Source organism: Ctenopharyngodon idella, chromosome 6 (assembly GCF_019924925.1).
Source record: "Ctenopharyngodon idella isolate HZGC_01 chromosome 6, HZGC01, whole genome shotgun sequence".
In the NCBI taxonomy this organism is placed as follows: domain Eukaryota; kingdom Metazoa; phylum Chordata; class Actinopteri; order Cypriniformes; family Xenocyprididae; genus Ctenopharyngodon; species Ctenopharyngodon idella.
The window spans coordinates 6,566,831-6,588,524 of NC_067225.1; the positions used below are offsets into that span (position 1 = coordinate 6,566,831).

Sequence of the window (21,694 nt, forward strand, 5' to 3'; positions counted from 1 at the left end):
ATGTTCATGGATGAGATTATTAACATTACTGTAGTATGAAGCAGAGCAGGGCGAGTGCTGTGGGAGCGGAACGAGGCCGCTGGAGCGATTGCTAATGAGAGACGAGCGCGACACATGGCTCGAGAGCAGTGGAGCTTTTATTATGCCACAGTCACCGCTTTCGCTTCTTCCGGTCAAGCGTGTGAGGTAACACAGCTCTGTTTATCATATTAGATACATTTGACTGTGCTGCTATGAGACACTTGTTGCACACTGCATTAATCTAGATCGATTTTAGAATATCATATTAATAAATGCTGGATGGCTTGTGTTGATAAATGGCATGCAGTTAAATACAAACGTATTGTATGATGGAGAAAATGTTGTATTACTGTTACTAAAAATAAAGCTGCATCTGATTATGCTATGTTAGCTACTTGACAAATTAGTGTTTTTTTCTGAGGTAAAAGCATGGTACTCGCGGAAAATCAAGAAAAAGATTTAAACAATAAGTCTAAACTGTTGAGCTATATAACAATAATTCGTTTTCTGTTTATAAATGTAACCAAACAGTTATTCCCTTGTCTAATAAAACATGTAATATATTAAAGCGTCTTTGGTGTTTCCATGGTTTCTACAAAGTAAAACCGGAAATCGAGGGTAACGCGGATATGACGTCACTGATAGGCGACACACGGACAGTCGGACATGTCCGTGTCCTGGTTAAAAATTGCTTATTTCTCTGGATTTAAACATTCTTGGAAACATTTGGGATAATGTACGTACACAACTGGGGCGTTTCCTCCGAGGAGGCAATGGAGGCAGTGCCTCCTCAAAAACACTGGATGAGAAAATAATCGATATTACAAAAATAAAACAACGCAAATGTTACAAAATTTGACATTAAAAAGTGTAAAAGTCACTCGTTTTTCTAAAAAAAAACACTGTCAAACAGCGACAGTGTCTCCCTTCAGCTCATAGAAACAAAGCAGAGCCCCCAAAGCATGCGGTGGGTTTAGTGGGGGGTAATTGAGAATGAATGGGGGAAAGTCACGTGAGAGGAGGCAGTGCCTCCATCGCGCTATGATTGGATATGATCGGTTACGATTGGACATGATTGGTTCGTGCGATAAATTCCGCCTCTTGTTTTCGTGCGCGTTCTCGTTGAATCGGCTTGAATGAAGACAGTGATGGCGTTAATGGGAAGACTAATTAAAAAGTAAGTAAACAACTGTCACTTAGATATCACCTCTTTATTTAATGTCAAAATCAAACTCTTTAGTTATTATTTTGGAATAAATGTAAAAATGCAAAAAAACACTAACTTGATGAAATTTATACTTGGTTTTAATAAATAGAACATTACATAAAAAGATTTATTAAAGATTCATTAAAGATTTATCTTTGGTGTTTTTGCCTTTATTATGATTAGGACAGTGATTAGACAGGAAGCGAAGTGGGAGAGAGAGAGGGGGATGGGATCGGGAAAGGACCACGAGCCGGGACTCGAACGCGGGTCGCCCGAAGCGCATTGGCGCTACATGTCGGCGCGCTGCCCATGAGGCCATCGGCGCCGACAATGTAATGTTAACTTAACCAGGAAAATTGTGTAACAGGGACATAGATGAGGACGTTGCCTCCTCATTTTAAAACACCACCGCACACCACTGGTACACAAGTCAACAAAATATAAAACACTGTTCTAATGGTTTTTGGATATTTTAACCCCAAAATCATACATATTGTGCCTTTAATTAATAATGCAATCATATGAGTTTAGTTTATTTCAAACTTTTTTTTCCAGCTTTGGATGTCAGTTGACCATTTAATTCTTTTTTTTTTTTTTCTTTTTTTTTACTCATTTAATTTTTATTTGTGGTTAAGGTGGATTATGAAAAAGTGGGACAGTTTTTGGTAGATTTGTGACAGAACACTTATTTTAGTTAAAGTGGGACAGATCATCAGCAAAAGAGTGGGCAGTGGTTTAAAAAAAATATATTTGATATACTACAAAAATCTAGCAATTTTCTGCTTCTTAAAAATAGAATTTTGGCAAATTAATTATGTCCCTGCTGAAAAAGAAAAAAAAAGCTTGAGGTTGTCAATGTGTTTGGAAATTGGTAGATGTTTTTTTTTTTTTTTTTTTTTTTACTGGTGCAAAGTGACACGTTAGCTCATAATAGCACAGTATTTAATGATCATAATCAATCAGAACAAGTGTCCCACCTCTCAGAATGAGAAAGATCATTGTGGCAATTATTAATTATGAATTGACTCACTTATGGAACTTACCTGTCCCATTTACCTGATGTCTGAATCCATATTTATAGACACATTTTCAATAAAGAAGAAAAACTGATCCACCAATAGTGACCAACAATGCGTTTTAGAATGCTAGATGTTTTATCTTTAATAAAAAAAACCTTCTCACACATGCAGAACATTACCAGAAAATAGTCAAGTCTCCATGAGAAGTGCAGTGACTGGTGGTCAATTTTAGTTTTACTGACAGACACTGGAGACATGACATGGTGTGCCGTCCTTCCCAGGAACTCTAATGTCTTTAAAATAACACTAATGTCTTCTCCACTGAAGACGAATCACCAGTTAAATGCCAAAACTATTACCGAATGATACTGGTAGGAAAATTATGACAGCGCTGTGTCTCCTTCAGTGGCGTAGACATTTTTTTTCCTGGTCCGCTGTGACCACACTGTTGACAGTTTGAAGATGTTACTGGTATTGCTGAATACATTTTAATTAGAGAGTGTTTTGGCCAGGCATCAGAAAATAATCTGTGGACAGCAAAAATACTACAGTAAAAATACTCTTGTATCAGTCTACAACTAGATTTAAAGCATTATGTACTTCATATTTAACTCAGTAGGTCTTAAAGTAGTCTTGCAAAGTCAGACGTTACTATTGGCATGATATCTGGTCCACTTTACAGATTATTCTGACATGGAGGCAGCATCTGGCTAACAGGTAAAACACTTAACCACAATTCACTTTTCATGTCATGTTTAGGGATGGATAAATGAACAACACTAACATAATAGAAGGGTGTGAAACAAAGTGGTAGCTTATTCAAACAAAGGCACCGCCAAAACCAAAGAAATTAGAGGAAAATGTGTGTTGGGTTTGTGGTCAGAATTTCCTGATGATTTTATGGAACATGACCCGGAAAATGAAGCAGAACGTATATTTGTGCTCAAGGATATCCCATTTACTTCCTAGTTAGGACCTCAAATTAAACTACTAATATCTAATGCCACAAACCTTACAAACTTTGTCAAATCCAGTGACTTTCTTGTCTTGTCTTCTTTCTTGGAAGCACTAGTTATAGCAGTCGGTACCCTGTAAAACACAATGTTGTTTCCCCCAACAGACTGATAAAAAAACTGTGCATCTTGACTTTCTACTACATGGAAAATAGCCACTCAGATTTTAACTCGCAATGTGCAAAACACATCTTACACATTAAAGGATTAGTTCACTTATGAATTCAAATTTCATGATAATTTACTCACCCCCATGTCATCCGAGATGTTCATGTCTTTCTTTCTTCAGTCGAAAAGAAATTAAGGTTTTTGAGGAAAACATTCCAGGGTTTTTCTATGTATAGTGGACTTCATTGGGGTTCACTGGGTTTAAGGTCTATATTGCAGTTTTCCCTCCACAGGTCAAAGTTTGAACTAAATTGTCATATACAATATGCTAGTGCAAGTATATAAGAATTAGTTCAAACTTTGACCTGTGGAGGGCAGTAATACACTTAGCAGCATCTACACTGCCGGAATTCTACAAGAAGAAGAGGAGGAAGAGAGCTAGTGCAAGATGATTGTTTGTGGTTAAAACATATATAATTTTTTTATTTTTTTTTAGAAAATGACCGATTGTTTTGCTAGATAAGATCCTTATTCCTCATCTGGGACCACAGAGTGCTTTGAAGCTGTACAGAAACTGCAATTTAGACCTTAAACCCAGTGAACCCCACTGAAGTCCACTATACAGAGAAAAACCCTGGAATGTTTTCCTCAAAAACCTTAATTTCTTTTCGACTGAAGAAAGAAAGACATGAACATCTTGGATGACATAGGGGTGAGTAAATTATCATGAAATTTGAATTCAGAAGTGAACTAATCCTTTAAAGGTGCAGTGTGTAAATTTTAGGAGGATCTATTGACAAATGCATTATAATCTACATAACTATGTTTTCAGTGGTGCATAAAGACCTTACATAATGAACTATGTTTTTATTACTTTTATTACCATTTCTATCTACATACACCACGGGTCCCCTTACATGTTAAGTCGCCATTTTGCGCCGGCATGTTTCTACAGTAGCCCTAAATGGACAAACTTCTCTACAAAGTGTGTTACGTCACTATGTTCTTCTTCTTCTTCATTGGTGTTTTTAGAGGCGGCTTGCATCATCACTACATTGAATACGCAAGAAGAAGTAGTAGAGTAGTAGTAATAGTAGTCTGGTTTATTAGAAGCAGAGACCATTTTTTGTTAGAAGTAAAAAGAAACCTCATGGCTTGACTAGCTACTCTCTGCTGTCTCAGATGACGACTTCTTTGTCCTGTGTTGGCCACCGTAGCTTCTCTATGTGCTTCGAAAGGGAGGGGTGAACGGTAGACTGAGCAATTCATAACCTCACCTCTAGATGCCGCTGACATAAACCCTAGTCTCACGTAGCCAGACCTTCAGACTGACAGCAGAAGGTCTGGACTCCATAGCAGCTTTCATTAGCCAAGGACCGCCGAAGAGGCTGTCTGACTAACATGTAAAGCAACCAATCACAATTCGTTTTGTTCAGCGTCACGTTTAGGGGCGTAAAAAGTAAGGCGATGTCCCTACAATAACAGAATGGTGGGACAATAGCAAACTGGCAAAATTCTTGCACGTCTTTTAAAGACTTTATGCCGTGAACTTCACATACTTTTGAAAATCCAGCTTTTAGTTGAACCTGATGAGGGGGCTTGGCATCACAACGGGAGGACCGTTAAAGAACGGAACACACATGTATCCTGGAAATCCTGTAGAAATCTTCTAAACAAAAGACGACTTCAAACCTCCCCATTTTGTGTACCTTATACATCAGATGTTCAGCCAATGATCAGTGGGTGTGACATCTGAGGCTGAGACTATATCAACCCTACCAATTGACCAAGAGAGAGCTTCTATTAAGTAAAGTAATATTTTATTCATTAGTTTTAAGACACAAAAACTTTAAGATGGGCATACAGAATAAAAACCAACATTAAAAATTCCAGAATCACTTATATATCCAACCTAAAAAGAATAAAAATGTTTATAAAGCATTCAGAAAATAAAAGTGTCCATATGTGGTGCTATTTGATTCAGAGGCATGAATTGTCACCGGAAAAGCCCCACTGCTTTCTTCTTCTTCGCCCGTGAGGTGGAACGTTCCTCAGAACCAGCAGCAGTTGAAGGTAACGGGACAGTCTGAAAGAATCATTCAGAATTGGTTTTAGTTCCCTTAAAGGAATATTGTGGGTTCAAAACCACTTAGAATTTAGCATTTCTGTTGAAAAATGATTTTGACTCACAACTTGATTTGTAAATCGAAAAAAAAAAAAAAATCAGTTAGCACTTAAATGCAAGTCTAGGGGGGAAAGCATGCAATAGCTGCCCCATAGACATCCATTGTAGGTGCATTTTTGTTTTGTTTGAGCTTAATTCATATTTAACCCAGAATATTACTTTAATCATATCAAGGTGAGTAACATTTTGTAGCCTGTTCAGATTTATGTTAAAAATGTCTTGAAGAACACATCCCTTTTTTGTTGAACTTCCAGAACTTCTAAAAACAAACACAGTGGTCAAACTTTACCAGCCTAAGGCCCAGCAATGTTGGGTTCACAGTGCAAAAATCAATTGAAGAAGCCACTTACATGTTCTCTAAAACACAGGGTTCATGGCATTAAGGTTCTCCGATAGAATTAATTGAATATTTATTTTGTTAAATTTTGGCAAGAATACGACAAACGACAAAAAACAACTAGCACATGGCAGAAGGAAAGACCAAACCTGTTTACTGTTTGCCACCAGAGGTCTTCCTGATGATCCATAATTCTGTTCTTGAGAAGCCAGTGAAGATGCCACACCTGCACAGCACAGCAAACAAGACAAACACCACTCAAAAATGAAAACTGTCATCATTTATTCAACTTTGTTCCAAACCAATATAACCTTTCATCTGTGGAACACGAAAGGAGAAAAAAAAGGCTCCAAAATGACAAAAAAAAAAAAAAAGCACCATAAAAGTGTTCCATACAAATTTTGAAGCCATACAGTAGCTTTGAGTGAGCGACCGTAATTTAAAGTTGCTATATGTAAAATTCAGAAACCCTTGTTATTAGCGACACCGGTGGCCATTAAGTGAACTGCAGCCAGCAACTTATTACTCATGCTTGCACTCACATGTAACGCACAAGACACTGAACGTGATACAATGCCCCAATATATTCAAGGAGGAGTAATTTTTTTTTTTGCTTCGAAGTAAAAAGAAGTTGCAGTGATATACTGTTAATGAACATCCTGACACCGTCCACGCTGCTGAGAGCGACAATTAGTAAATAATATGTGCTGCACACTTTCCTCTCAATAACAAAATAAATACACAACAAAAATGACAGCAGTGAGAAAACAGCAGTTAAGAAAGCATCTGATTATCGGCATCATTTCGAGAGATAAGAATTACACTGTTATGATAGTTTGAAAATAAAGTATGTTTGAGAATACAGACAATATAGACCCGGCTAAGTAAGACTATAGTGTAAATTAATCCCTTTACTTTGCATGACACAGATTACAGTACACATTAGCTCTTTCTGCATTATCCTGAATACTGTATAAGCATTTCATGTGTCATAGAATGAAAGAGAGGCTCTCGGGAGCGCACGTAACAGTCACATCCTTTGATTCTCCCATCCTTCACATAAAAATCAGTCTACAGGCTTTCATAGACAACCTAGTCCATCATTGTTTAGATGTAAATAAAAAGAAACCTAAATGAAATCAGTTCATCATGAACCAATCATATCTCTTCACAAGACTTGGATTAAATCATTTGATTCATATGGATTGGTTTTACGATGCCTTTATGACCTTTTTGTATCGTCTAAGTTTTGGTTACCTGGAGATTCAATGGAGAGACAGAAACCTCTCAGGTTTCATTAAAAACATATTAATTTGTGTTTTGAAGATTAACCGAAGTCTTTTGGGTTTGGGCGAGGGTGAGTAAATGATAACAGAATTTTTATTTTTGCGTGAACTATCCCCTTAGGTCACTGTGATTTTGCCAGGTAAGACATGTTCCTAGATCAACATATTTTGTTGATCCTGGAATAACATTCCTGTCCAAAAATTTAGTCCCAACCCTATCCCTACCCCTAAACCTGTCCCTACCCATAACCTCTCCCTAAAATCAGATGGAAACAATAGCTGAATAACACTGATTTTGAAGCACATGTAAGCTTAAACTTGACATAAACTGTAAACTTGTCCCTCAAATCTGATTGGTTGATTGTAATGTTCCAGGATCAACAAATATGTTGATCCAGGAACTTGATGAAATCACGTTCACCTATCCGCTTAACATCTACACATGTCTATTCAAATGTAGACGCATCACACCAAATTTGACATCCATAATGTTTGGTCATGAGACAGAGCAACAGCCAATGATATTTGATACCGCTAATGTTAATCTTGGCCCTACATGTCAACAGGTGCCAATTCTCAGTGGATAATGTTGCGTAACAACACTCATTCTTTCACCCATTCCACACTCCTTTTAACAGGACATTCTGCAAAACATTTCCTTTTGTGTTCCACAGAGGACAGACAGCTATATGGGTTTGGAACGATTTCTTTTACCCATGTTTTAAGCTCAGTGTCTGTGAGGCAGTAACCTGTGGGGAAATCAGTGATTTGTAGGTTTTCAGGTACGTGATATTCAGCAACGTCGTTGTCTTCTAACGCAGGGCAGCTGTCAGGAGAACGTTTACGTTTCTGACCCGTTTTCTCCGAGCTCACGGCCATGTACAGGGCCTGCAACTCTGAGTCAAAACCCAAACTGTCCAGCGTCACACCCATCTGTGGAACAATCTAAGAGACAAAAAAAAAAGAGAAAGAATGAGCAAACCATAAAGAAAGACAAGACATTCAATTTTAATTACTTATTAGTCTCCATAGAGGAACCGTCTTGGACAATTACTTTAGAGTACTATTCACTTCTTTAGATGGAAAACTTTTTTTTAAATGGAAAATTACTTTTGAAAAAGGGATATGCATGTATATATGGATATGAAATTTAGTGTGTGTAAGAGATTTCTTCCAAAAACATAAAAACTGTTTCTTATTTTAATAGGTTTTAAAATGTAATTTATTCCTGTGATGCCATTTTCAGCATCATTACTAAAGTCTTCAGTGTCACATGATACTTCAGAAATCATTCTAATATGCTAATTTGGTGTGGAGTTATCAATTATTATTGGTGCTCAATTATTTAAAATAGTTCTTAAAATATAGACTAAATACTTGCTACTAAATACTTTTGTGGAAACTGATTTTTTCAGGATTCTTTGATGAATAGAAAGTTCAATGCATCTATTTGAAATAGTAAAGACATTTATAATGTTACAAAAGATTTCTATCACTTGCTGAATGAAAGTTTTCTCTTTTAAATCTTGTCACATATCTAATAAAAGAAAAAAAATAAAATGTTATACCTAAAGAAATGAATAGTAATCATTAAAATATATATAAAATGTGAAACATAAGATGAATCCAGTCATATCAGAAAGAAGCGGTTTTACAAAAAAAATCAAATTATATTTTGCCTGAGGAAAGTGAATCATTTTTTATTAAAAAAAAAAGTATGCATTATGATCATGGGAATTTGGGAGTGAAATTGTCATGAAAATATGCAAATGAAAAATACAAAAAAAAAATCTTAATGGTAAAGGATGGGTGACACCAAGTTCAACAGGGTAATGGTAAAGATGACTGCATTCACACATTCCCCAAACACAATCTCTTTCACAACAGAGAGGACACATTCTCAAAATTAGCTCGCCAAATATTGACCTGGTGAGATTGGTGACCACTAGATGAATGAAGGGCCCCTAAATACACGTGTAGACGTTTGAGGTTTACATTGATTTATTTTTATTATTTGTTTGTTGAAATATCATAAAAATAAATGAATGCTTTGAGTTCCTCTTTGGGGACAGAGAGGGCAATGTGAGGAGAGAAGCCACAGTTCATGAGTGTGCACTTCCTGTCTCCCCTGAAATCACTTCTCCTCTCCTGATCTTTGCATTTTTTCTTCTTGTCATATCAATTGATCAATTAAATTTTGTTTTGGGTTTTTTTTTTTTTTTTTTTTTTTCAGAAAAAGCATGAAGCTACACAATCACACCGATACCAGGCCAGATGATTTACACAAACGCAGATATTGTATCATCCACCATCATCTGTGTGCGTCAAAGAGGGGAAGTGTCAGGAAAAAGCGGTTCATGTGTTAGTGCATCATGTTGATACACCTATTCATAGCTGGTAAACAGCATTGGCTGGTTTTTAGTGGCTTGTGAAAGAACCAATAGACCCTAATGGAAGATTCCAGAGAGTGTCCCAATTCTTGCTTTGTGTTCAGCACTTTGCTGGTGAAGGTAAGTATGCAAGCAAGCATATACTTCAGTGTAGTCATTCAGTCAAACCCCTCCTCCTAAAAATATCCATTACCTCTTTCTCTCAGTTTATCAATTGTCTCATACTCCCTAGTTTTCTTTGCATACTAAGACAAACATCACACTATTATCATACTTAGATTAGGGATTTGAACAAACTTTAGAACAAATTTGATCACCAGCATTGGCTTGTTTATAGTGGTTTGTGGAAGAACTCTAAACCAATAGACATCAATGGAAGACTCCAGAGAGCGTCCCAATTCTTGTTTTGTGTTCAGCACTTTTCTGGTGAAGGGCAAGTAGTGTGCAGTAAGATATTGAGACATACTATCACTTCATAAAATTGCGACTTATTTATTAGCTTTAAAACATTCATATATTTAAGCAATTATGTGGTGGTTTCTGCCTTGCATACTTCCATACTTATTTCTTGTCTGAACAACATAAAGAAAACTATTATCTCACAATATCTATTCTGTTACTATTATTACAATCTCATATATGTGTGTTTGGTTGGTACACCCTATTTAAAGACAAATCAGTGCCACCTGATTTTGAATTTGACATCATAGCAGCAGAATTCTTATTAGCTGTTATGAGAAAGACTTACAAAAACATGTCTTGATCACATATTTCACCACAAAAGATTTGTACGATTATTCTTCTCAACTAACATTATTGCTCTTAACTGCATTAAGCACAGACTACTGTTCAAAAGTTTTGGTAAGATTTTTGAAAGAAGCCTCTTATGTTCACTATATTTGATCAATAATACAATAAAAACAGTAATGTTTTGAAACTGTATTATTATGATTTAAAGTAACTGCTTTCAATTTAAAGATATTTTAAAATGTAATTTATTCCTGTGATGTCAAAGCTGAATTTTCAGCATTTTTTTTTTTTTTTTTACAAAGGTGTTATATGAATGTGGAGGGAAATGTGCTTAAATGTGCAAAAAATACAAATGTACAAAAAAATTAATGTTCCCAAAAATACGTTTTTTTTTTTTAGAAGAGACTTTTTTTTTTTTTTTTTTTTTTTTTAGGCAAAATCAAGTAACACACACTCACATGCGCACACACACACACACACACACACACACAAAATCTATAGCGAAACAAATAAAGGCAGGTGAAGTCTTAAAAGGGCATCATGGATTAAACCCAGAGAAGAGCTTCATTTTATAGTCCTCTATAAATCTGTCCTCACTCTCATTCAGTCAAACCCCTCCTCCTAAAAATATCTATTACCTCTTTCTCTCAGTTCACCCTGTCTCACACTCCCTAGTTTTCTTTATTAGTGGTGCATACTTAGACAAACATCCCATTATTATCATACTTAGATTAGGGATTTGAACAAACCTTAGAACAAATTATGTGGCTTGTTGAGGAGAGGTGTGTTTACTTTTCTACATGACAAAGTGCATGAGGGACTGAGCCGTATTTTTGTCTTTGGCCAATAAGCAACCTCCCAGAACACCCTAGCAACCGCATAGCAGCACACCAACCAAATACCACCTTGATAACCATGTAAGTATCATGGTAGCAACTTTTTTTTTGTGGGAAAGCACCTCAACACTTCCTTTAGAAATCGTAAAAGTGTAGTAATGTTGTTATCTCTTTTTGCTATCTATTTTTACATTTTCTACGATGTTTCCATCGATTATATTTACGAGAGGCACTCGTGTTTGATGGGATGTTACTCTTGCTCTGGCTGGCGGGGCAGCTCTTCTCAGGGGTTCAAAGTAGGCAGAGTAAACCACAGCCCAGCTACAGCTAACTAATTACAGATCCGAGCTCACCCTGTGGAAAACTGGAGCAGAGCTATACGGAGGGAGAAGGAATAACAGAAAGGGAGACATCTGACCTCTTGAAGCTGTCCTGAATGGGTTTCATGGTTATCAGATTGGGGTGATTATAAAGGCCAGGAGCCAAAAGCTTCAGTTACAGGGAGATGTCTTGAGCTTCAGCTGGGATTAAGGCATGGAAACCTGACAGATTCTAGTGTCTAACAATAAAACACACACTCACACAAGTGTGTAGCAGTTACAGGGGACATGGGGGACATGTTTCCCCATACTTTACCCCAAAAAACTCCCCCCAAATTCTGCTAAATCCATACTACATTCTTAAAAATAAAGGTTCTTTCTTGGCAATCATGGTTCAGTAAAAAACCTAAAGGGATAGCTCACCCAAACATGAAAATTGTGTCATTATTTACTCGCCCTCATGTTGTATGAGTTTCTTTCGTCTGTTGAACACAAAATAACATATTTTAAAGAATGCTGGTAACCAGTAGCCATTGACTTGCATAGTATTTTTTTTCCTACTATGGAAGTCAGTTGCTACCGTCAACTGTTTGATTACCAACATTCATTAAAATATCTTGTGTTTAACAAAAAAAAATTCATACAGGTTTGGAACAACATCGACCAAAACGCATCTTAATACCAGGTGGAAACAGGGCTTAAGATACAGGATGGTTTGGGGTGTTTTTGCTGGTCCTTAGATTCAGTACGCTAAATGGGCCGGTGTGGCAGTGGGAAGGGTAACTCCATCAGTGCCAAACCAAAACTGGTTTCTCAACTCACCCGGTCAAATTTTCTCTTTTTATGCTTCAACCCTAAAAAAAACCAACAGTGTGCGTCATTGAAACACATTCACACAGAAATGTATTCAACCCCAAAAGACCTGCAAAGAGGACAGCACCTTCACTAATATGGACCCTAAAACAAGTCTTTGTGTTAATCAAGCAAAGTACATACGCCCACTGAAAACACAAAGTAAACGTTCACACTCTCCTTTCCCCTCAAAAACCTGAGCATGCGTCACCGGCGTGGGGTAGACATTCGCAGACTTTTAAACTCAACTTTACAAACTCATGGGAACATGTCTTAAGTTTTGACCGCCAAATGACAGTATTTCAAACAGGCCTATCTATCTATCCATCCATCAAACACACACACTCTCAACCAGGCTTCTGCCGATCAGGAATCTCAAGAACGGACTCCATTTTTCCAGAGACTCGCTATGTTTGTTTGGCATTTCAGTGAGACATTTTTCCAAACACACCTTCATTTCAATTCTGACTTGGGTCTTAAATGATTCTTCAGTGTGGAGTGGAATTTCCCATTGTATTGCGAGACAGCAGCAGTCAAATGACTTTGATATGTCCAAAAAAATCAAATAACGTGCAAGCTCGCATTTCAATAGACACAACAAGTATTTCTGCTGTAGAAAATAATGCCAAAAAGCCCCAAAAATTGTAGAGTCAGGGAAATAGCCCTGAATATCAAATTCAAAGGGCAAATATTGCCACTTAAAAAAAAAAAAAAAAAAAAAAAAATCTGAATCTAAGTGAACAATTTCATTAGGACAGTTCATCAAAAAGATTCAATTGTGCATAATCTGTATGTAGTGTAAATTTGTTAATTGAGATCCTCATTGTTTTTATGACAGATAAACCCTATTAAGATATACACTACAGTTCAAAAGTTTGGGGTCGGTAAGATTTTTTTAGTCTTCTATACTCACAAAGACTGCATTTATTTGATCAAAATACAGTAAAAACAATAATATTGTGAAATATTATATTACAGTTTTATTTAATATATATTTTAAAATGTTATTTATTCCTGTGATGACTAAAATGATTTTTCAGCATCCTTTACTTCAGTCTTCAGTGTCACATGATCCTTCAGTCTAATATTATCATTAATATATGTTTAAAAAAGGTTAAAGGCACAATATGCATTTTTAGCCACTAGAAGTCGCTTATTCAAAATAAATAGCTTGATGATGCCGTGAATGAGTGTGGAATCATGGGAGTTGTTGTCTTCAGCTTCACAGCCAATGGAAAGAAATCCAACGGTTTCGGGCAGAAATCTATTAATCTAATGTATTAAAGTTTCATTAACATTACTGTGGTATGAAGAAGGACGGGCCGAGAGCCACAGGAGTCCAGCGGAGCTTTTATTATGCTTATGCTGCAGTCGGCCGCTTCCGCTCTTTTCCTTGCATATGTGGGGTAACGCAGCACTGTTTTAAATGGTTAAAACAATTATATTAATAAAGATGTTTGAGTGTGTTGAAAGTTATGTTAACGTTACTCTGTGTGATCGCTCGGTGGCTGGTGTAAGAGACTTGTTGCACTTTGCAGTAAATTTCCAGTAAATTTCTGAAAAAATTCCGGAAACTTTCCAGGATTTTTGGAAAATTTCAGGATATTTTGGAAAGTTTCTGGAAAGTTTCCAGAAATGTTCCGCCCCTTTGCATCCCTACATGCAATTAATTGAAAAAATATATTGTATGATGGAAAAAGCTCTCTCTGATTATGCTATATAAGCTACTTGACAAAATAGTTCTGTCTCTGAGGCATGGTAAAAACATGGTACTCATGGTAAATCAGGAAAACAAGAAATTCAAACAATAAGACTAACCATGTTGAGCTTTATAACAATAATTAGTTTTCTGTTGATAAATGCATCAAAAAGTAGCTCACCTGACTAATAAAACATAATATATTAAAGCGTCTTCCATGGTTTCTACGAAAGAAAAACTGGAAATCGAGGGTAACGCTGATATGACGTCACTGACAGGCGGTAAAATGACATGGTCCGTGTCCTGGTTAAAATTGCTGATTTCTCTGGATTTAAACATTGTTGGAAAAGATTTGTATAATGTAAGTACACAAGTCAACAAAATATATAACATTGTTCTAGTGGTTTTTGGATATTTTAATCTAAAAATCTTATATATTGTGCCTTTAATAAAAAAAAGGTATCATGAGATAAAAAAAAAGGTTGTGCTGCTTAATATTTTTATAGAAACCGTGATATATTATTTCAGGACACTTTGATGAATTGAGAGTTCAAAAGAACAGTATTTACTTAAAATAGAATTCACTGTAAATTTATAAATGTCTTTTGGTCAATTTAATGTGTCCTTACTGAATAAAATGATTAATTTCTTTTCCAAAAAATCTACCTGACTCAGTGTGTACACATATAAAGATGATTATCTGATCATCTGATAACAATTAGCTGTGAAAGCTATGGAGTAATGCCACCAGTTCAAGGGGCGACTGGCATCTTAGTGTTTGGTACACTACAGTGAGTGGGTGAGTAGACTCATATCCTTTTCTCACACCACCAAGTCAAGCCACACATATCTGACTGCACATTCACCAGGCCAGTGAGAAATACCGGTGGATTCGCACAAACACACGGACAGAGATCAAACACGCGCCTATAAAAGGACTCGCCTCACGCAGAAAACACGGCTGCCAGCACTGAAATTAAAGCTCATGTCTGAATCCAATAAATAACTCAGTGATTCAGCCAAAAGAACATTACTCATCACGAGAACAAAAAGTAGCCCATAAACACAAATACATAGTTCTGGTCTAATTTATGCCTGTGAGGTTTGGCTCCTCCCACTGTGGTCAGTGTGTTTGTAATGACCGTAAGGCAGAGTGGTCAGAAGCGTGATAGACTGGCAATCTTGCTTAGTGGTGATGTGACCAAAACCCTGGTATGAGTAGTTATGAAAGTACACTCTTAAAAAAAAAAAAAAAAACAAGATTCTATATAGACCCTTAAAGAGTTCTGTCAGGCGCTTCATATATAGAACTATTTGGGGGTTCCCATCATGGGACCATTTTATGGATTATTTTTAATTAATAATTTTAGTTTAATTCATTTTAATTAAATTTTATGAATTAAGCAGCTTGTCAACATACTTTATCATTAGAAAAAATTGAAATAACCCATTAAACATGAAGTATGCAATCATTTAAGACATTTCTGCTTATTTAGAACCTTTTTAGCATTAAGCATTCTTTTAAACTGAGTCAGGAATCCTAGAGTTCTATATAGAACCCCACTGAACCTTTTTTCTAAGAGTTTATGTCATGATATAACTATTGCTGAATATTCAGTGAAAAAGGCTTTAAAAATAAATGAATATGTGGTGATAATCATCCAATGAATTAAATATTTTACAATTTACAGTTCACATTATTTTCTGTTTTTATTTGGAACCTGATGGACGTAAATCAAAAAGAAATCTGATTATTCTAAATAAATTAATCATACATCTGACATTATTGGAAAAAAAAGAAAAAAAAAAAAGTTTCATATTATGTTAAACTTGATTTAAAAACAAAAGACTGAAAAGAGCAAATTCAATATTATCAAATGTCCCGGTTATGTTCAGGGTAGGAGATGGACTAAAAATGAACTTCCAAAACTTACTGCCAGATTCTGGAAGATAAATTATTCAAACAGTGGTACAAGAGGATGTGGTGCTGGTCTTTCAAGAGTCACTCTCAATCTGTCTGTCTATAAAGCCTATTAAAAAAAAAAATTAGTCTTCATGTATTTTACAACACTTCGGCTTGTGATTCTTATTAAGTGGGGGTTATTTTTTAGGATTCTTTAAATAACCTAAGTCTCTGAGATCCTGACACCTTGTACTTCTGGAGACTCCAGGTAGGTTTGCAGTTCTGGAAAATGGTAGCACTGGAGACTAAAGGGTACCTGATTGTTTCACACTTAATTGTTCACCTTAATTCTTAATTCTTTTGCAGTTAACGTGTCTTCTCTTCTCCAACTGTTTTTGTCTGACCCTGCTGACCCAATGAGCATTTTGCTGTCCATTGGTCATGCCTTAACTGCAATTTCTAGTATTGCATTAGTATTGCATCCTTCTCATGAGCATTTAATAATTTTTGACTTTTCAGTCTGAGTTAAATATCTTTTTTGGCTCATTTTGACTAAAAGAAAACCTGCTTAATAATTATGCACACCTGAATATAAGGTGTTTTTCGTTTCCAGCCTTCATGAACAATTACATATCACTTATAAATGACTACATACAATTTGATATTTATATATTTATATATATATATATATATATATATATATATATATATATTAGTTTTTATTTTTGTGTTATCAGTTTTCATTTTCATTTTAGTTGAGGGTTTTTGTCATTTAAATATAACATTTAAATATGTCTATATAGTTCTTATTAATTTGTAGTTTTAGTTATTTTAATACATAAAATTAAACAAAGAAAATGAGAAATGTTGCTTTGGCAACTTTGTTTTTTAAATAATTTATTTAATTTTACTGCAATTATTATTTATTTCATTTCAAATAACAGATTTTTTTTATGGCTTTAGTTTTTTTTTTTTTTTTTATAAATAAATAATTTATTTTTTAACCCTGCTTTGTACAAAAGGTCAGATTTTATTGCGTCCATTAAAGCACAGATCCATCTTTGGATCATTCTCAAGTCATATGAAAGTCTAAAAATCATGTAAATTTTTAAATTAAATTTTTCATTCAAACTGTTAAACTGATAATATATTTTGTAATAAAAAAAACCTATTTAATTAGAAAAAATATCAATTAGCAACATTTTCAAAAGTGCATGATTTCAGACTTTTGGATCCACTGTACGTCTACCATAGTAAAACGGTAGTATACCATCATATGGCCCAGTCCTAATCACACACACCACCAAAAAGAGCAGGAAATACCCAAACACACACACACACACACAGCTATGACGGGAAAAGAAATAAAACACTATCCAGTCAATAAACGGTTCAGTGTGAGGCAACGCTACAACAGAACTGTCACTGCAAACACTCTTCGAGTTCCACAAACCACACCACAGCCTAATTATACACTGTGTGTGTGTGTCCGTGTGTGCTGACCCTCAGCTCTGAGTCAAACAGATCCAGTCTCTCTTCCTGTCTAGCACTCGCTGTTCTCTCTCCCGTAACAAACCCTAGAAGCAGCACAGTGACCTGGTTCAGTACATATACGTGTGACTGAGGAATCATGGTATCACATGCATGCTAGTTCTGACTGACTAAATTTAGCAGGAGACTGAATGTAAAAATGCTTTGCACCTGTGTGAAGAAGTTCTCCCTGTACTGGTGCACGTCAAACGGCTCTGTTTGTAGTCTGGCTGTGAGGGCAGAGTTTTAGATGAGGGTCAGTAAGCTAAAAACGGACACAAGAGAATATGCATCAAAACCGCAAATGCGACTGTTACCTCTACTCAGGACAGCTCCGTTCTCCTGATAGTCCTGTATCTCCGCATCCTTCTGAGCCAAAAGAGCAGCCAGATCCTCCACTTGCCGCTGCAGGACTCTACTCACTGCCAGCAGGGGGCGCACCAGCTGCCTGCACACCTGATTCACAAGCAAGTTTGCACACAAAAACTACTTGGAGACCTACAGTATCATATTTGATAAATTAATTTCTAAGGCCTCTAAATTGTAAACATGATCAAAACTTGGCTAAAAAACCTTTTGTGCATGATCTACTTCATTCCTTCTGTCATCTGATTGATAATTTATACTTTTTTAGCAAGTAAAAGGCCTTTTAGTATAATTCTAAAAATGTCCACCTTCAAGTGTCTTCACCTGAACCTTCACCTGTGTCTTTTTGCTGCGAAATCTTCAGTAAATGTAAGAATAACTTACTGTTAGTTATATTTTTAGTAACATTTCAAGCTGAATATCTTGTGGACTTGAGCAACTTAGGTTTGCAACTTAGGCCACTTTACTTGATTATCCACACATTTTTTTTTTTTTTTTTTTTTTTTAAGAAAAACCATGTTAAGTATCAAATAAAGGAACGTTGAACGCTTTAAAGGAACGTTTTTACGTTATTTGTTGATTTCTCAGTTATCATTGTATTACATTGCATTATATGTTTTGACCCCAACAATAAAAACTACAGAGCTTTGCTCATAAAACAAAGCACTTACTGTAAATATCTTAAGACATATTATTGGGGAATATAGAGTGATAACTGATATTTATATTAATTTTATGTAAGTAGTCTGCTATTCTATAATAAAGACCTCATTGATTTAAATTACGAGCAGACTTAGAATTTCATCTTAATTTTTGGCCATATAAATATCAGCAACTGCACCAAATTTGCATATTTTTCTTTTGTTTGTGCCTCTGAGTAAAAATGAGGCATTTTTTCCTCAAGTATGAGCTCCATGGTGGGGGGGGGGGGTGCTTCAATGAGGCGCATGAATATAGAACAATGATTAAACTGACTGGAACTACCTGTATATTAAACAGTTTTAATGCACACCTTCCAGCCAATCAGAATCAAGTATTCAGACAGACCATGGTATAATAATAGATAAGGAAGATTCATACCACGGCTACAGGTGTTGTGGTGCAGCGGAACTCCCAGTAGAACGGCAACCCAGCCAGCTCACTTTTGAGTTTGACTGTTAGATTGTCTCCATGCCTTTCAAGAGCAACGTGTGCAGCAGATGTCTGATCATCATCTTGGCTGGAGAAAGAAGGCCGTGCCACAGAACACAGATGAGAGAAAAAAGCCTGTGTTGGTGCCCTTAGACGCTTATTCAGATCCTATTACATAGAGAAAAAGAGAATAAATTAATATGAAATATTGACTAAGAATGCAATATTATATATATATATATATATATATATATATATATATATATATATATACCATCATTATACACTACCAGCTAAAAGTTTGTAATAATTATGATTTTTTAATGTTTTTGTAAGAAGTCTCTTCTGCTCACCAAGGCTGCAATAATTTGATCAAAAGTACAGTACATTTAATATTACAGTAAGATTATGAAATATTATTAAAATTTAAACTGTTTTCTATTTTAGTATCTTTTAAAATGCAATTTATTCCTATGATGGCAAAGCTGAATTTTCCAGCATCATTAATCTAGTTTTCTTCCTTTTGTGTGTGTGTGTGTGTGTGTGTGGAAACTGTAATACACTACCATTTAAAAGTTAGGGGTAAATAAGTTTTAAAAAATAAATAAAATACTTTTATTCAGCTAGGACGTACAAAATTTATAATGCTACAAAACATTTCTGTTTCAAATAAATGCTGTTCTTTTGAACTTTCTATTCATCAAAGAATCTTGAAGAAATTGTATCACAGTTTCCACAAAAATATTAAGCAGCAAAAACTGTTTTAAACACTGATAATAATAAGACCCATTATTAATAATTGAGCACTAATAATAACTGGTAATAATTAAGCAGCAAATCAGCATATCAGAATGATTTCTGAAGGATCATGTGACACTGAAGACTGCAGTAATGATGCTGAAAATTCAGCTTTGCATCAGAGGAATAAATTATGTAATTTACATACATATATATTAAATAAAAAACATTTTAAATTGTAATAATATTTTACAATATTACAGTTTTTTTTTTTACATTTATTTTGATCAAATAAATGTAGCCTTGGTGAGAATAAGTGACTTTTTCCAAAAACATTTTTTAAAAAAATGTAATTTATTTTATAAAGGTGACTTGACATTTCAGTGTTATGGTTTTTGCGCAATTATATCATTCTAACTTTTTATTTTAGTTGAACAGAGATAATTAAGAGCGCACTGACCTAATGTTACAGTGTGATTATCTTAAGTTTTTAAGTACTGAATTAAAGGCACTTCATCTAGATACCAGTAGTGTTGTACATTCTTGCCTGTGCTCGACTCTGGATGTCGTCTGCGTTCATTTCTTCTTCCCACACAGTGCTCAGGTCACTCAGCAGAATCCGGTACTGTGTGTCACCGAACCAGGCTTTAGCCAGGAGATCAGAACCACCAATATTCACTGGCATCCATGGGAGGGCAAACAGGGCTGCTTCCATTTCCCCACAGCACACTTTATACAATCTATTTCATATAAACAATATAATATTTCTAAAGTCACCATGAAATCAATATTGACAATTTTTTATGGAATACTGCAGCGTTTATTATAAATCATTTATCTGTGCACATCATTTTTTAAAATTCATGTGCCTTTGTAATCTTTAATCAAAATATCCTCCCCTCCCTCTTGCAGGGACATCTCTTCTCTGATGATGTGTTTACTGGCGCGAGGGCGGGACAACCTGTCACTCACATGAGATCGACCAATAGCAAACCACAACAATTCAATTATTACCCAGGAACATAAGCATTTTTTCTTGTTCGAGAAGCCGTTTCACTCTGAACAATAGTGAAGAAAAGACTATTGCAACTTCCATTTAATGCCAACTTTAACATGTTTAGGCACAGCAACCATATTAGTACCCGGCACAGATCCATGTAACTATGGTTTCTATAAACAAATTATGATTTCTGATATGAAATATATTACAAAACATTTGGAAATAAGATCAAATAGATGTATCTAAGATAATCCCCCTAAAATACTACAGTTACCACAGTTAGTACACTATAATCATGGTAAATTTTCATATTGATTCAGCTTTTCTTAGTAAGTTCGATAAAATATGAAGTTGTCGCATTCGTGTCAGAATTTCTGAGGAGCCCTGAGCAAATCGAGGCAGCTTTAAAAGTGTTTAATCCAGCTATGATGGTTGAATCTGCATTATTTTGGTTCTATTGCGTCAGGTAACGCATCCGTTTATATGTATAAACAACAGACCGCGTGTAAATAAATTGTTCACATAGACATTCAGTAACAAAATGCATTTTAGAAAGCGTTTTACATTTTTAATGGAAGAATATGAAGAATTGACCAGTATCAACTCACCAACAAGGGGGCGGTTTCGACTGACGTACATTCCCCTTAAAAACAAACGAGGATTAAAACGTTCCGGGAGGAATAGTTCCGCTGTACAACAAACACAGATATGCCAACTTGAGGGGGCATTCCCGTTAAAAGTCCTATCCTACGGGGAACTAGGACTTTCCACTTCCGAGGACAAATGGAATGCACCATAAAAAGCTGATGAGTTGAATCAGGTGTTTTAATTAGTGAGTATGTTAGTGATTGTTGAGAAACCCCGATATATAGAACATTAAAGCATTAAGTAATATCACTGAACTGATCAGAGTATTAATTGCCAAATGACCCGTATGTTATGGACATCTCTACATCTAACCTGCAAACAACCTACAATCAAACAGAAAAATTAGATAAACTAT

The 21,694-nt window shown here is 35.5% G+C and overlaps 1 protein-coding gene across 1 annotated transcript; it reads right to left on the bottom strand.

Moving 5' to 3' along the window:
• Window positions 1-5,166: 5,166 nt before the first annotated feature.
• Window positions 5,167-21,479, bottom strand: nhej1 (nonhomologous end-joining factor 1). The gene is made up of 8 exons (XM_051897677.1): window positions 21,300-21,479; window positions 20,239-20,431; window positions 18,903-19,121; window positions 17,774-17,912; window positions 17,628-17,686; window positions 7,926-8,121; window positions 6,040-6,116; window positions 5,167-5,454 (listed from the first exon to the last, which is right to left on the bottom strand). The coding sequence occupies exons 2-8, from the start codon at window positions 20,404-20,406 to the stop codon at window positions 5,365-5,367; spliced, it is 948 nt and encodes a 315-aa protein (XP_051753637.1). The 5' UTR covers window positions 20,407-20,431; window positions 21,300-21,479; the 3' UTR covers window positions 5,167-5,364.
• Between the last annotated feature and the right edge of the window lie 215 nt (window positions 21,480-21,694).